Genomic DNA, 17,199 nt, shown 5'->3' on the forward strand with positions numbered 1-17,199 from the left:
CCTGTAAAGCGCTGCTGCCAGCTTTACAGCATGTTGACCCTCTGGCTCTCAGATGTTTGCTGAGGGTCCTCTTAAGCTCAGGGGAGGTGACCACAGCACTAGACTGAAAAAAAAACCTTTGATTAGTCCCTTGTCTAATCAAGGGAGGCTGCAAGTGATTTTGTTTTAATGCTGGTGACCCGGATGTGATGGTCCGTGATTGAGGAGGGTGAGAATAACGTTAATGGTATTGCTCATTTCTCAAAGTGGGGGTGGCAGTGATGTTGGAAGAGGTTTGCAGACCCTGCCTTTCACCCTCGACTCCACCCCTTCATACCCTGGTTGCACTATAAATGCCCTCTTAACCTGAGCTTCACTCCTGAACCTTCTCTCTGCTTGAGTGTTGGTTAAGGAGCTTAACACAAAACTTGAAAGTGAAGTTTAAACTGCTAATGATCACATCAATTCGCATTTCTCATTTTCCCTCTGCGAAACCTCTGCTTGTTGCCGTTTTGCAGCAAAACATCCCATTACTTTTGCTTTATAGCCTGTAATTGTGTGATGGGAGGCTCTGCCCCCCCAGGTCTCCTTCTAATGGCTGTTTGTGTGTTGTTTTAGTGGCAGATTTACATGTGGGAGGGGCAGAGGGTGGTGATTTACAGCTAGCAGTGTACCGACTGGCTTACTGACTGACTGGCCGGCCGGCCCTGCTCACTGTGTGTTCCAGGTGATAGTGCAGTCTGGCCGCCAGCCCAGCGTGTTGCAGAAACTGTGTCAGCTGCCCTTCCAGTATTTCAGCCACCCGCGCCTCATCAGAGTGCTGTTTCCATCCCTCATCTCAGCCTGCTACAACAACTCGCAGAACAAGGTCATCCTGCAGCAGGAGATGAGCTGCGTGCTGCTGGCCACGTTCATTCAGGTAAATGTAGAAACGTGGGCGCGCAAATACTGTGCAGAACGCACAGTTTGGTGATTATTACATCAAGTCAGGATCCAAAAAAAAAAGCGTGTGCTGTTCCCTCAAAAGATTGGTACAGTTAAAAGAAAAGAAAAGAAAAGACGATGTGGAAAACACGCATTCCTCTTTGACCATCGGAGCGCCGCCGTCTTTAAATAAAATGTCCAAATTCGGTTAATTTCACACGCATTACACAACTGAATCGCATTACCCGTGCATTAGCTAATTGACAACATCTCATCTTGGCCACCGTTGAATCTGTAATCGGCAGGCTTTCACAAAGATTAATGGATTCCTTCACGGTGGATTTACCTGCCACTGGTTCAACTCCCAGTAAACAGCTCGTCTCCTTCATCTTCCCCTGACAACAAGCCCTCCTCGCCACCCTGCAACCACCACTGTTTAGACACCGATTAACTTCCATTCAAAGGGAGACAAGCTATTGTCATTTCTTTCAAACAAAGCAATAATGCATGGCGTCTTGCACCGCTGCCCTCATCTGAGTTAAGCTCGGGAGCATTCCTTTGAGTGGAGCAACTTAATCCTGGATAGTTTTGTTTGCTGAGTAAATCACAGTCGGATAGAACAGTTGAAGCAGCGTTAACTTTTGCTTTATGTTGTCGTTTTCGCCTGTGTTGTGTAATTAAAATGAGGCAAATGTCATAGATATAATACTAACATTATTCTATCTGCAGTTATACCCTGAAGCGAGGTCTGAAATGCATTCTTTTTTTTTTTTTTTTTTCAGGATTGTGCTTCAAACGAGAAGGATTCAGAGAGTAAAATTAATAAAACGGGTGAGTAGTCGGGTTACATTTATTGATTGAATAAATAAGCCTGCCATTTTATTTCTGTGGAAGAACTTTAATTATTATTTTTTTTATACAATGTTACAAGTTGTGGCTTTTGTAGTTCGTCCTCTTTGTTTTAACTGAAGTTTTTAGGTTTTGCTTTTTGGGATGTTGCATTTTCTTCATGAGCCGTTTGTTTTGGTAAAATTGTATTTATTCATTTATTTATTTATTTTTTTTAAGGATTGTATATTTGAAGTTGTCATTTTTTTCTGTCTGTACAGTTTCCAAGTGGCTTTTAGATTACTGTGACCTGTCCAACCGCTTCCCAAGAGATCAGTGGGATTCAGCCCTTCAGTTCTTTCTCCAGAAGCAGGAGGAATAACGGCGTTGCACACTGTCCTCAAATTTAAAAAAAAAAAAAGCACACAGTTCTAACAGTTTGAGGTGTTGAGGTTTTTCTTTCATTTAATTTTTCTCCTGGTGACCTAGTCGAATGTAAATATTGTCAACCTTTATTATATGTTGTCGCATCCGTTGATTTCGCGGGAATCTCATCGATGCTTAAGAAGAATTTGCACAAAAGTCTTATTTGTTCATCACACTTAGAAATCCATGCACAAGTCGTTCATTTACTGTCTGAATAAGCCATTTGCGTCCGTTTGTTCCCGACGTGCCGTTGTAGCAATGATCTAAGCCTGAAACGTTTACTTATACTGTAATTTATCATTTGCCAAGCGTTGTTGTTTTGTTTTTGTTGTTGTTGTTGTCCACTTATTGTGTTTGACTAGCTGTTTGAATATGAATGACTCGAGTGTTCTAGCCTTCATAATGGCCGTTACTACTTAAATCTCAGATATGTGGAGTTTTATTTTTCAAGTTCACGTGTTTGTCCTTCCATTATAATTATTATAATTTATTGAATTATAAGGTGTCATAATACTGAATAAAAATACTCGTGGGTATGTGTCATTGTTTGTCAGTTTTATTCTGCACACTTTATTTAAGCATCATTTACCAGGCACTTCTTTGCTTTTCTCCACATGGTGACTTCAGCATTGACTTTTAAGTGATGATCCGTTTGTGGCATGAGGCATGATGCACTTGTGCGACTTGGAGATTTACGCCTCACATTTGACACACATTTGACAATACTAACAAGGATCTACATTTGTGTGCATCGAAAATGACAATTATTTGGACAGTCCAATTCTTCTAGCTGCCGAAAGAAAAAGCACCAGGTGTAGGAAATTATGCAACCGTTCACAAACTGCCCTTTTTCTTCTTCAGCACAGTGTGAAACAGCTGGAACCATCTCTCACCCTGCCCAGTTTTAGTTTAGAAGCTGTGCTGATGTTGAAATCTGGGACTTGTTACATGTTTAAAGTGTTGCTTGCCAAGTCGGATAAGATCTTACCAAAATACTCTTCAAAATCCATATTTAGCCTCTTTTAGGGGATGGTGCTGAGAATATCAGTTACCCTTCTAAAAGTTTTGTGATGACCGTTCTCTTGTCTTTTGCTGACCACGTTTGTATTTTCTTTTCAATGTGCTCTTACTACTGTGTAATCTTAGCCATAGTTTAAATATTTAGTCTTGGCACCGGCGTGTCTTAAGGTCTTCACGGGATTTTTAATTTCAATGAGGCTCCACTTCCTTCACTGATAAAAGCCGATCCTCCCCAACAAATTGTTGAGGTGTAGTGTGTCAGTCCCGGCTTGACCTGCATGCTCTCTTGTCCAGCGGCGATTTGTCGCTCAGGATTCCTACTGGAATGAAAATAAACTTAAGACACGCCAGGGTGCGTCCGCAGGCTGGGAGTCCCCTCAGCGCTGCGCTGCAGCACGTTTTGTTGTGGGTCCATTCAGTATCCTTTGCAGGTGATGCCAGCTATAGATAAGGGGCCGCCGCTGCCTGTCCTCTGTCTAGACTTGTAGCCCAACCATGAGCCTCGGCTTCATGCGCTGCATTATGTCTAAATAAGTCCAATTTTATCGGTTTATCTCGAGCAACATTACGCAAAGTTTGATTTGAGTCAGTTCGAGGGGGCATGATAACAGAAATAAGAGCTAAAGCAAACACTCAAAAGCCCAAAGCATACAAGCAGGCGAATTAAACAGGTCGCAACCTATTGTGTCTGATTCAGTGACCCGTGACACATGGGCCAAATGCTTAATAATATCTTGTCAGCAATCAGTCAGTGATCCACTCGGCTAAGAAACTGAGCAAGGATGAATATATAATCAGATTACATTGACCGGTGCAGTCTGTCGAAAATTAACAAACCACCAGAGATCTGGAAAAACGCATTTGTAACACTGAAACACTCCGATTTCCCCAAAATTCTCTATTTATTTATTTGCATGAAGATTGTCTTTCTTTACTATAGAAAGACGAAACTGTGGAGTTTCAGCTCTGATCTCCACTAGAAACAGCATTGAAAGCAGAATGTGATTTCGCCGACCATATACTTTAGGTTTATGGAACAAATGGATTATGCATGCAATAATCAATCGTTTTATTGGTGGGATCAGCTATGTCTGTCTTCATAATAAATAATAATAACTTACTTTTTTTGGGAGAACGCGAACATTGCGCATCTCTCGTGTGTTCCAATAATTTACAAGAGTCGATAGTGAAACTTACAGATCATGCACATCTACACAGGTTGTATTTTCCTGACAAACATACTGTAACCACTGACGTTCAGATGTCCAGCACAGGCTCGCGTGTTTGAATCCCAACACGCGCTCCAATTCTGTCCAGCTCTGGCACTGGCGAGGTGTTTCTTCAGCTAAAGGCCCGTTTTGTCCATCTAAAGCTGTGTATCCATCACAGTGAGATACAATGCCGTAGATGTGCAGGGAGCAGTTAGACCTCCTGTCCTCCAGTCGGGACCTGAATGTATCCTGCGGTATAATCCATCCTGGTCACTTATTCGTTAGTCAGCGGGGTCTTTGCGCATCCCTGCAGATAAGAGCCCGGGGCCTCCAGCTGACCCCGCTGCCTCCTCACGTGTCCACGGGACTCGGCACCATACTGTTCGGTGTGTCCGGCAACTGCGACGAAAGGGAGGTCACATCGCTGCCCGAGGAGTTGCCCATAGAGCCCGATTCAGAGAAAGACACCTGCAGGGGGGGAGGCAAGGCATCAGATCAACAGGGGAAGAGTTTATTTGGTCACCTCATTTAAATAAACGAACGGAAATAAAGGTTGACTTTATGTTGGTTCTAAATTTCTAACAAACTCCAAAGTTGAAAGGATGAGTGAATTATATCTTAACAGGACCAGATTTCAATATTTCTTCAGTGTAACGACACTGCATCATACAATTGATATGATCAGCTTATCAAGTGGAAGCAGTGAGCGCTCAGCAGCCAAGCTGGCACAAAATAGCCTTCCCCCCCCTTCTATTATTTTGTGAGTGCACATTCAGATCAATAACCACAACACTACAACAAGTAATCGCTACCTTGAATTTAGTTTTTTTTTTTTAAATGAATTTGAATAAAATGATGTGTCTTCTCCCACCCCTTTTCTTTCCTACAAGTCTTACTTTGACAGCCCTTAATTCACTGTAACGTGTCGCATAGTAATGTTGAGCTACCAGTTGTTGGAAGGCAGGCTGGTCCAGATCGGTCTGCAGGGCGAAGTCGCTGAGGGTTTTCCATGGAGGTTGGTAGGTCTGCACCTCCACAGGATTCCCCTGCACCGTGTTGTCGTGCCGGATGGGACTTCCTGCTACCAGGGGTGTCCCTGTCAGGCCCTGCAGATTCTGCAGGAAGTGTTCAAACAGTTCGTTTAAATGTGAGTCGCTGCAGAATAGAAGATTTTTGTGCTGTTTGTCCTATTTGAATCTATATTGACATGTACATTTTTTTCTGGCCGTTATGAGGAAAACAAAACAAACAAACAAAAAAAACATTTAAGGTAAATAACTACATTAATTTGTTAATTGTAAAAATCTGTACATCTTAAAAATCTAATCTATACGCCCGCGGGAAAAATTAAAATTCCCAAACAAACCTTCGAGAGCCTGTTTATAATGGACGACTATTCGGTTCACAAGCACGTTCTGATACATATATATAAGAGAAAATAAATGGGAAATATGTATTTTGATAATTGTACGACTCTGAGATTTTATTTAAAAAATTTGCATGTCCTGTGACGGTTTTCCTCCAACAGCATTAACATCTCGGTCTAATTATTTCCATTTCTTACCCTCACCCCCCATAAGATGTGACAAAAACAGTTCTCCTTGCTCTCTGTTTGCACATATTGCCCGTGTTTTTAAATGAGAAAGGAGGATTTTCATAGAGAATGCTCAGGTTGGTTGTGCAACGGAGAAGGAAGCGGCCTTTTGGTATTTCCCACGCAGTGTAAAATGAAAGAACCGGAAGTCCACTCACGGTCTTGTCGCTGTGCTGCTGCTGCTGAAGCTGCTTCATCAGGATGGACCTCTTCTTGTCTTTGCAGCGCTTGTTCTGGAACCAGACGCGGATCACCCTGGGGCTCAGGCCGGTCATCTCCACCAGCTGCTCCTTCATCAGAGCGTCCGGTCTCGGGTTGGCGTTGTAGCAGGTACGCAGGGTGTGGAGCTGCTTCTCGTTGAGCACCGTCCGGATGCGGGTGGTCTTCTCTGACTGCTTGTGGACGTGGTTCCGGTGATGAGGTGGATGCCGGACCGTAATCGGGTCTAAGAGAAGGACACCGTGAAACTCATGAAACAATTATCCCGTTCAATAAAGATATAAGTAAGACACACAAGATATGGGCCTGTTACACAATGAAATAGCAACCATATCAAAACTAATTTTGGATCAAGATAGGCCAAGGCTAATAATAACGATAACAGTAACAATAATTCTATCAATAATAATAATAATAAATGTATTCACAATCTGAGTCTATAGCTACAGTATGATTATTCATTTTTATTGAAATGAATAGAATTCGGTCTAACCTGAGATGTGCAGAGGTCTGGTGTGGATGTTCCCCGGGCTCACCGGGCTCCCTGCGGAGGCCCGCTCCGCCAGCAAGCCGTGATCAGCCCGGCACAGCAGCTCGTCGTCCCGCAGGGAGAACTCGTCCCCCGGCAGGAGGTGTCGGCTGCACACCGAGCACCGAAAACACTCCATGTGATACACATTGTCCCGGGCTCTCATCACCAGGTCGCTGCTGCAGAAGCCCATGTTACACTTTGCGCACTTGATGCCAAACAACCTGAGAAAGAGCACGGAGATGAGTTTGTGTCAGGCGTTATAATGTAATAGTGTCATGCACCAACACAGCAACCGATAACTGTCACGGAAAAATAAAAAAAAAGCTAAATAAATAACCCAACTCTCAGGTTTGCGCTTGACGATGAACGCTTTTGCTCACCTGCTGTTCGTTTTTTTTTTCCTTGTTTTTTTTTTTCCCATTATGGGAAAATTGTTTTGATCTCACTTCACTTATCACATTTATTTCCATTGACACATGACATATATCTAAAATGTAGGGGAAAGTTTAAAATCCCTAAAACTCCTATGGCCTCCATACCTCGCATAATCTCTTTTACAGTAAGTCTTTCCGTCCCGGACGAAGCAAGTGCAGGTCTCGTCCAGATACTGGTTGCACTCTGCACACTTGAGGCAGGCTGCATGCCACTCGAGGTCCGGGGAAACTCTCAGGATGTACTGGTCGTGTATCTGACTTCCACAGCCCACACACATTGCGATTCCCGACTTCTCTGCGAGGAGGAAATGCATTAATAACGCCGTAAGTGTGCGCTCTTTTAATCCTCACGCTGTCCCAGTTAAACCCACCTTCACCTTGAGGAGAGAGAATGCACAACAAACAGGTCCTTCCAAGAATATTACGACATTATTTGCCTGTACTAAGTGCACAGCAGCTAAAATATCAGACGACACTTTTTACTTTAAAGGCGAGACGATCCACCAGTTGATATAAGTTGTGTTCAGGGTTTACACGAATATTTGTGGGGGGTTTTTTTTGTTTGTTTTTCGTTTGTGATGGTCTTTTTTTTAGTTGCAATTTGCCGTATTTTCACGCAAACCTAAATTCATAGCGGGATTATATCAAAATCCGGGAGACTAAGCATTGGTAAATGACATGAAAGCGGATCTAAAAACTGTCCTAAATCCACAGGATAGTATGCAGACGAGGAGTAGCTGCCTTACTTTTTGAATGATCCCCCATATCATCCAAGAAAGAAGTGTTGAGCAGGATGTCCACCATACAGGACACAGAGCTGAGTGCAAGCCGACGGATGGAGGAGAGGAGCGGCAGAGGAGACCGTCCTGTCCCTGGCCGGATGATAAACTTGTATTCCTCTTCCGAGAGGTGGAGAGAAAACAAAGATCATGGACGAGTGACGTCTGCAAAACCTGGACCTCTGTGGGTCCGGGGAGAGGGTGCCATGCAAATCTCCTTCTGGACCCCTGCTCTTTTTGTTCTTTGGAGAACACATGGGCTGGCTTTGAGAGCAAGTGTATTTACTCCAACCTCCGTGTGTACGTGAGAGTAGTCTAATACTGCTCGTTACACGTTAAACAATAAGAATCCCACGTGTTATTTAAAATGCACTTGTTCTTGTAATGTTTCGCATCACAGATCGTATGTTGTTAATGGCAGTCCTCATCAACTTCTTAATCTTATATTGTTACTTTTTTATTATACTGTGAACCCCCTCCTCCTCCCTGTGAACATTCAATAGAATTCTATTGAAAACGGATTGTTAAAAAGATGGGTGAACACATGTCAGTATTTCATTCACGTGAACTATTCTTTTAATTCTTGTTTTAGTTACTATGCTGTTTGTCGTGAAAATGTTTGCGCTTTTGTTGATTCATTTGAGTCCATAATTCTCAAGTGTTTATTCACACCGCAGCAGGGAGCCCCCTACTGGGAGAAATTTCACACACAATATCTGCTCTGTTTAGAAAGAGGTTGAACTTCTCGAAACTCTTTAAATGTAGGGCCTTTGGCATCACAATGATAACTTCTTTTTTTGTTACTTAAGAAATTACAAGCCTAGTGAATCAACGCACAATTCGGATAAATTTCCTTCGAGATAACAATTTTTATTAAGTTTCTCGTCTCCTCTTTTTCTCCCGTTTCTCCGCACTGAGTGGAAAATGAAGATCACTGAGAACACTCATTGTGGGAGACAGAAAACCTCACCCAGATCCTCAAATTGAGGGTTAAAATATGAGCGCATTTTAATCTTCAAAGACAAACGCATTAATAATTGATGATGTGTGGGAATTAAGCTGAATTTGTTTACTCGAGAACAATCAGTTTTTAGTCTGAAATCGATAAGAATTGTATGCGAAACAGGACACTGTATCTGTACTTGTTCTTGAACTAAATGTAGAAAAACAGAAGTAGAATGAAGATTATCCCCTCAAATATTGTGCTTTAGTATGAATTTTAGGTAACTTGAGCTTTATTCCTGTCTTTATTTTTATCGCTTTCTGACAATTCTCCTCTACATCTCTGATGCAAACATTTTTTCTCTTTAACTCATTATCCAACAACTTTGCTCAACTTTTGGTAATTTGACTAATTCATTTGACTAATGAATTAATAATCTGTTGGAAAACATCTTTTATGAATCAGTTAGTTGAATGTCTGAAAAGGGAGCAACCTTTCACTAGGTATGGTGATAGAATTTATATTGTCATAATTTTCCCCCTAATCAAATAAGCACTCAATTTTTAAAGAAAATAATCAATAATTAGAATGATCGTAGCGAATTTAATAATGCTTACCTTAAAATGATCAGTTAGGTTAAATCTACATTAAATAGTAGGCTTTAATAATAAAGTGATAATATAACAGCCACTGTGGACATTTTCTGTCAAATATTTTGAGAGAAACAATTTGATTAGGGGGACATCAGTGCGAACATATAAACTAATATGAGACTTAAAATGTTGCATTAAAACGAGGTGAAACGCAAAATAACCAAAGCGGTCACAAGAAGCTGTCAAATGATCACAATAGGGCACAAAATAATAAGAAAAAAATAACAAAAACAGCCGCAGTTAGATGTAGTATGTTAGGAAGTGTTGGAAGTCTTCTGCAGAATGTAAAGTTCAAGGCGCAAAACAGCCATAAATCATTCCTGATATTAGTATGTCAGCCTAGATGTATACGGAAGGACGGAAGTACAGCTGCGTCCAGAGGCCCGTGCTTTAATGAGTTGTCCGCGGCTGCAGAGCAAATAGTGATAATATTTTTAAAGGAGACACAGTTTTCTGCTCTTTTCAGTGTCGAAGTGGAAAATAAAACAAATCAGCGGCATAAGAGCATGTTATGGGAAAGAGAGCGAAACTGTGTTTAACTCGCTGCCATTAAGCGTCAAGTTAATGTTTTGCAACGTTTGACGGATAAAGACAGAGACTGAGATGACCGGAAGTTACAACAGTCGGTAGCTATATTATCGCGAGAAGTCGTTCCAAACCTCAGGAGACCTTTAGCACAGATCTGTTTCAGCTGCAACAAGGAGCAACTTCGGGAGTCCAACATGAACAGAGCCTTCAATAAAACAACTCTCAAGAGTTTGGTAAGAGCATGACTGTTCTGAAATACACGAGGTTGATTGTGTTACTTTGTTATAGCTGTAAAAAAACAAAAAAACAAACAAACAGTACACGCATACACCAAATAACCTATCTTGTTATTGCAGCAGCTGCTAGCTGCTTAGCCTAATTCAGCTGGACTCTTATCTAATCGTGCTGGGTTCGCAGCGGTGATGTTTTGAATTAGCGCTAGCAACAGTGTGGAATGACTTGATATGATATTTACTCTGTTTGTATGCTCAGTGCTGAAATAAGTGGCGTCTGATTTTTTTGTGTGAACTGAATGCTAATTTTCGCTAGCATAGCGGTTATGAAACCTCGCAATGTGAGTTACGAAACTGCAACAATGTCAGTGACAGGTGGGACCAAAACAAAGTCATTATGGCTTCGTGTTACTTATTTAGTCGCTTAATTATTTTTGTTTAGAATTACACTTTCACTTTAGCTCACTTTAAATGATTTTCCAGAGGAAGTTTGCCCTTTTCAGCTCATTTTTCATCTTGCACAGGATAGTAACAGTTGAGGTGCTGATCAAAAATACAAATCTATGAAACAGAAGTGAATTAAGTACATAAGTAACTAAAGGTTCAGTTTTCATTTGAGTTTTGTTTAAGTGTTTATTTCAACCACCCAAAAAAGAAAAAAAACGCCTTTTTACTTTTTGGCTTTAATTAACATTGTATCAAAAGCATGTGTCTCCTGTGAGATGTGTAGCAGCTTAAAATGAGTTAGAAAGTAGCATGTGATATTTTTCTTGTTTTCTGTTTGCTTGTCTTTATCTGAACGACCTTTACCTGATAGCGTTACATCCATGGTGCCCAGGCGAGGCTGGTATTTTCTTGTTTGACTTTGACAGATCCGGATGCAGCTGCTGCAGAGGTTGAACTGAGCCGGTCATGACGTTGTCTCATAATGTTATGTGTGCACTTAAAGAATAAGAAAACAAATGAAAACTTCTTTAAATGGCAGCACAACAGTTTACTATCCAACAAGTCCCATAGTAAATATATATAAAAAATGTGGTAAAAATCAAGATGCATCTTGATTTGCCATTACAGTTTTAAGATTTTAACAGTTTTGCGTGTTAAGGAAATTCAGAAGCTGGTTTATATTAAAATCATGTATTCAGTTTTTTTTTTTTTATCAACTTTAAAAAGGTAGAAATTTATTTAATTTCTACAGCTTCTTTGAAAAAAAAAATAAAGCCTGTATAAGAGATCCTGCTACTGCTCCTTCACACTGACTAAAGAGAGATGACAAAGTGCTGACTTGAAATGGCATGCAGGCTTTTTGGGATCAGAGGAGGGACAACAGCGTCTGTGATTTGCTGCCATCTGCATCATCTTCCCCGCCCTCAAAAGATTCTGCATCTGTTCCTCAAACAAATTGGCAGGGAGCAACATTCCCATGTTTATCAGGCTGTGTTTTTTTTATGGACTTCGCTTTGTTTCTGCTGATACGCAGCTCATAGTGACTGAGATGTGTTCTCCAACAGACTGGCCTCATCCAGAGGTTTCAGAGCACCTTGGTGGTTGCTGAACACAACAATGACAAGCTGACCCCCATCACTCTCAGTGCCATCACCGCCGCCAGTAAACTGGGTGGAGATGTGTCTTGTCTGGTTGTTGGAACAAACTGTTCGAAGGTAAGTGACGCTTTTTAAGTGCTGTATTTCTGAGATAAGTGTGTGTGTGTGTGTGTTTGTTTTTTTTCCGTTAACGCGTGGTTCAATTAAATATAGAATATAAAGGAATGTTACACAGTGCATTTTGAACATGCAGATAAGAAAACAGAGGGCTACAGGAAACCAAACCTGGACATATTTTTAATCTTCTTTTCAGGTTGTGGAGGAAATCACTAAAGTACAGGGTGTGAAGAAGGTTCTCGTGGCCCAACACGACGCGTACAAAGGTGCCTTACCAGGTATGTGACATTTGATGCCTCCTTTAGGATTATTTTCAGATTTGCACTGCCTGACACATTCAAAGTTGGTGGCTGTGTTTGAGTTGTAAAGGCATCTTGTATTTGGTCACTAAGGCAGGGGAGATTTTTAGGGGAGTGACTTTTTTTATTAGGTTACCTGAACTGGCAGTACGAGGTTAGCTTTGATCTCTCTGATTTTGTTTCTGTCTTCTGATTTTGTTAGAGGAATTGACTCCACTTATACTAGAAACACAGAAACAGTTCAACTTCAGTCACATCTGCGCTGGAGCATCTGCCTTCGGAAAGGTATGTGACTCTTTTAAAATTTGCACGTATTTATCGTAAAGTCTGTTCATTTTCTTATGTTTTACTGAATCTCCTCTTATGTTTCATATTTGCATATTTGAATTAAACAGTCTTTGACATAAACAAAGTCTTCACATGCACATCTGTCAGCTATCCATCTTATCCATAAGTGTATGAATGATATGATTTGTTTGCATATCTGCTCTGTCTGTGTTGCTTGACTACATCCTCCGTGTGTGTTTTAAATAGAACCTGCTTCCCAGAGTTGCTGCCAAGTTGGATGTTGCCCCAGTTTCAGACATTATTGAGATTAAATCTCCAGATACTTTTGTCAGGACCATTTATGCAGGTAAGGAGTTTATTTCTCTTTGATGCAGACATCTGAATTCTTATTTTTTTTTAATCCTATGTCAAAACTAGTATTGTAATTTAGTAGATATTTTTTTCCTTAAATAGAGTATCCTGAGCTGCTTTAGGTGGAATCTTTAGTGAAATGTGCAGTTTTTGTTTAGTTTTTCCCGTTATTTCAGTTCTGACGTTGACTGTCTGAATTGTGCAGGAAACGCCCTCAGCACTGTGAAATGTAACGAGCCAGTCAAGGTCTTCACCGTCAGAGGGACGGCTTTTGAGGCTGCTCCGACAGAGGGAGGAAGTGCGGCTTCAGAAGAAGGTATTACAGTTTAATTTTGCTCTGCTTAAATACAAGCTGAGACATTGGTGTGAATTGCTTTACCTTGTCAGTGCAAGTGGTAATTCTTACTTGTCATTGGTGGCGCTCTGACCTGCAGTGGCTCCAGCTCCTCCCACTGGAGTTTCTGAGTGGCTTGAACAGAATCTGACAAAGAGCGACCGTCCAGACCTGACGAGTGCAAAGGTCGTGGTGTCAGGAGGTATGCTGTCTCTGTCTCTCTTTGTCTGATGACCACAGGATGAAAGTCATACACACATTGAGGGTTGCTGGAAGATCAGCTTTGCCATGTTATTCGTTTGCACATCCACTTTCTCTGTGTGTCTGCCAGAGTATTTCTTGACCTCGTTCTTTAACAGTTGGGCTAATACTGCATCGTTGCAAGTGTAAAGACCAAGGTTTGTTGTTTGAATTGTATACTAATAGCTCTGGTTCCTCATTTTAGGAAGAGGTTTGAAGAATGGAGATAACTTCAAGCTGCTTTATGACCTTGCTGACAAAATGAATGCTGCAGGTACTCCATGCCATTTTAGTAATCTGTTTGACTGTTTTTTTTTTTTTTACCTCATATTAAACTGCACAATGTTCTTCTTCCAGTTGGTGCATCCAGAGCCGCAGTGGATGCTGGGTTTGTTCCCAATGACATGCAAGTTGGACAGACCGGCAAGATTGTTGCACCGGTATGTTTTTCTTTCTTATGATCATTTGGATGAACCTTATCTTGTATGGAAAAGAAAGGGGGGGGGGGGGACAAACAGAAAATGGAGTTTATGAGAAATGGGGAAAAGATTAACGGTTCTACAGAAAGTGTAAAGGTAACACTTTAGCTTAATTTTAGTGTAGATGTGTATGCATTTGACAAATGTTTATTAGCTTCCATGCAGCAGTTCAGTTTAATCCTGGTGACCTCGCCTTTTAAAAAGGTTAACTTGCCCATATACGACTCCGCTGGGACATCCCAGCTGTGATTATCCACACATTAAGCCCTGCAAAATGTACATGATGGCACTTTAGGACCGTTAATGTCTTAGCAGATCCATTAAAGCAGAATACATGGGGTTTCTGAGCAGAGCCTCAGAGCAGGCCAGACTTTGCAGATTGGATTTTCTGTTATGACAAGGAATTTTTTCAGTTGATACACTTTATATATATATTTTTTAATCCAATCCAATCCTTAAAAGTGCAAAGTGTTCAGTTAAATGGAAGCTTTACTCGCAGCATGTAACATATCTTTCATGCTGTTTAAAGTAAATCTAATATCACACAATTTAGGGCAAAGATAAGAGTTCAGTGTCTTTAAACAGTGGCTAGTCTCATTTTCACTGGGTTTATTGATTTATTTTTTCAATAAATAACAACTTGGCATTTGAGTCAAGTCATGAAAAGCAATGTGTAAAGATAAGTATTTTATTTAGAAAAGACAGTTTCCCCCAAAAGGTTTTTGCTTAATTCTTTCAGTTGATTCCACATCATCATATGTTGATCTTTCTTAGCTGGTCTATAGAAATGGAAACCTGCTGTTTCTTTTATCATTGTCTGGCTCGGGGATGAGAACTATTTGTCATTCTTCTCTATGTATTCTGTATGTATTCATTCTTCTGAACTGTAGCACAGTTGATAAATTGAAGGCTGCACATTCTGAAACATTTGTACGGTGTTGCATTGAACTGGGAGGGTGACCTGGCTTTCTCTTTAAGGTTGAGATGATGTGAGACTGATTGACCCCTTTGCTTTTTCATGTCTGTAGGAGTTGTACATTGCAGTCGGCATCTCTGGAGCTATCCAGCACCTGGCTGGAATGAAGGATAGCAAGGTAAAGTGGAGCCACATGGGCACATTTCTTTTATTTTTAATTTTCCTTTACTGCTTTGTTGTTGTTTTTTGTTGTTTTTTTCATGTTAAACAGCCCGTAATGTTTCATTGATGAAAAAAGTTGAAGGGAAATGTCTTCATATAACATGGCTTTGGCTCTCTGAGTTTTGTGACAGATAATGTTGAATTTCTTGCCTTGATTTGGGCTGATTAAACAAAGTTAACCAGGAGGAACCAAATTTTCTCCCTGTTCTTTTAAAAGTTGTTATAAAACATCAAATTCCAGTCTCAAGCCTTTTGAGTTAAAATAAAGATGCATTACATATACATTTGAGTTGTTTTAATTGCTTTCGCATGCCCTCCCCCCCCCCCCCCCCACAGACTATTGTTGCTATCAACAAGGACCCCGAGGCTCCCATTTTCCAGGTGGCTGACTACGGCTTGGTAGCTGATCTTTTCAAGGTAAGTGTCCAGAACCGATATTACAGTAACAATAATGATGTGATATTGGGGGACGATCAATCGGTTCCTGGACTTACTTTGTGTGTTTGGTTGGCTTTAAATCTTGACTGCCAGTAAGAATATAACATTTGTTTTCTCACTTATAAATTTTGCAAGATGCCCTTTTTCCATCTAATGGAAATGTGCAACTGCTGAATTATTAAGCTCCTGAATTAATCTAAGGGGAGCTCTGGCTCGAGCTTGCTGCTAATAGAGGTATACATTGTCATCTTGGAAGATATAAAAAACTGATCAATAGTTGGATAAAAGTTGGCCTCAGATTTGTAATCGGCCTCTACTTGCCAGACCTCTTATACGGTCAGTCCCGTTCTTGCATCTAGCTGGTACTTGGGGATATTGAGCCAAGTGTGTTGGCATGACTAACACTATAGTCCAGCACTGCCTGTGAAAGGCTAGTAGGTTATATTTTCATGTGTGTCCTGTTGGTCATGTTTTATTTAGCCCATCAGTAGTGCCTGAGCAGCCCAGGTGTCCTGATAAACTCACTAGAAGTGATTAGTAATAAACTGGTGGCAGCAGAGCTGTGACCTGCTGGCCGGGATCATCTTACATGTGATCACTCCTCAGATAACTGATTAAAATGGATGGGCTTTCTACTTTTCCCCCAAATGGACAGTTGATACCCCATAACAATGCAGGCAGTGACTGATGATTCCGTTCAGAAGTTCCTCGACTCAGAAGCAGAGTAATTTGAATAATTTTACACTCGCATTTACCACAAAAGGCTTTTGAATGCGTTGTCTCTTAAACAACACCACTTTATTCATTTATGGGCCTGATATCTCTGTTCTCTGAAAGGCTGATAAACATTTGTATGCCTGCATTCTGCTGAGGTCTTTGCACATCCTTGTGCTCGTTTGTTCAGCAAACACCAGCATAGCACGACTGTTTGCAAAATGAACTCATTGATGTTGGGATCTGAAATCTGCCTCAGATGAAAGTGACAGGTGCTGGTGAATATTTATCCCTGCATAAACCCTGGAAGTAAGTCAGATGGTCCCATTAGTTGCTAATGCAGAACAGAATGGCTCAGATTTATGCCTTAATGATTTCTGCGGGGTATTAAAGTTAACACCAAGTGATTAATTTAAAAGTAGACTGCAGCGGATACATTTAAAGGAAAATGTTCTCTGAGATTGATCTGTGTGATGCTGGTGAAATAATCCTCTGAACTGTTTCTGTGCAGGCTGTTCCTGAGATGACGGAAGCTTTGGACAAGTGAGGGGGGAAAAAAAAAATAAAAAAAACGACCTTTGACCATCCCTCGAGCACACAGCTGGGACATGACCACAGGAAACTCGGGCTGCCTTAAATTTCTGCAACCGTTTGTGTTTGCATGCAAATGTGGTCGTCATCAACACACCCTCCCTCTGATTGGAACCAATAAAAAAATTCCAATTTATATGTAATGTTTAAACATAAGCTCTATTTGGCTTTGGTAGCATTCTTTTTTTGCTCTTGGTAGTTCATGTATATAAAACTGGGTATAGCAAAGAAACCTTTTGGGACTCTTTAACCCATACAGATAATTGTAAGATAAAGCTCTTCATGTTAACGCAGAGGATTTTAACTCCATACGAGGCTTTGTAAAGCAGTGTAATAAACTGATGACTTGAGCTATTTTAAATT

General features: G+C 40.8%; 3 protein-coding genes across 6 annotated transcripts in view; 2 read left to right on the forward strand and 1 right to left on the reverse strand.

Moving 5' to 3' along the window:
* The window catches only part of scaper (S-phase cyclin A-associated protein in the ER), a 55,868-nt gene extending 53,176 nt beyond the window's left edge, over positions 1-2,692 (forward strand). For all 4 annotated transcript variants that reach the window (XM_072385837.1, XM_072385839.1, XM_072385838.1 and 1 more), the window contains 3 exons: positions 707-898; positions 1,686-1,734; positions 2,013-2,692. In XM_072385837.1, coding sequence (XP_072241938.1) covers positions 707-898; positions 1,686-1,734; positions 2,013-2,113 — 342 coding nt within the window. In that variant the 3' untranslated portion in view covers positions 2,114-2,692. The remainder of the gene's footprint in view (positions 1-706; positions 899-1,685; positions 1,735-2,012) is intronic.
* Positions 2,693-2,917: 225 nt separating this feature from the next.
* isl2a (ISL LIM homeobox 2a) lies at positions 2,918-8,209 on the reverse strand. The gene is made up of 6 exons (XM_072385214.1): positions 7,914-8,209; positions 7,273-7,462; positions 6,695-6,954; positions 6,141-6,427; positions 5,336-5,503; positions 2,918-4,856 (listed from the first exon to the last, which is right to left on the reverse strand). The coding sequence occupies exons 1-6, from the start codon at positions 7,969-7,971 to the stop codon at positions 4,740-4,742; spliced, it is 1,080 nt and encodes a 359-aa protein (XP_072241315.1). The 5' UTR covers positions 7,972-8,209; the 3' UTR covers positions 2,918-4,739.
* A 1,983-nt stretch (positions 8,210-10,192) lies between these two features.
* Positions 10,193-17,197, forward strand: etfa (electron transfer flavoprotein subunit alpha). Its single transcript, XM_072385844.1, has 12 exons — positions 10,193-10,303; positions 11,815-11,964; positions 12,161-12,242; positions 12,466-12,548; positions 12,798-12,897; positions 13,108-13,218; positions 13,337-13,438; positions 13,682-13,750; positions 13,834-13,916; positions 14,984-15,049; positions 15,430-15,510; positions 16,757-17,197. The coding sequence occupies exons 1-12, from the start codon at positions 10,265-10,267 to the stop codon at positions 16,790-16,792; spliced, it is 1,002 nt and encodes a 333-aa protein (XP_072241945.1). The 5' UTR covers positions 10,193-10,264; the 3' UTR covers positions 16,793-17,197.
* The last annotated feature ends 2 nt before the right edge of the window (positions 17,198-17,199 follow it).

The sequence above is a fragment of the Leuresthes tenuis genome, unplaced genomic scaffold (assembly GCF_036924035.1).
Source record: "Leuresthes tenuis unplaced genomic scaffold, fLeuTen1.0.hap1 SCAF_5, whole genome shotgun sequence".
NCBI lineage: Eukaryota > Metazoa > Chordata > Actinopteri > Atheriniformes > Atherinopsidae > Leuresthes > Leuresthes tenuis.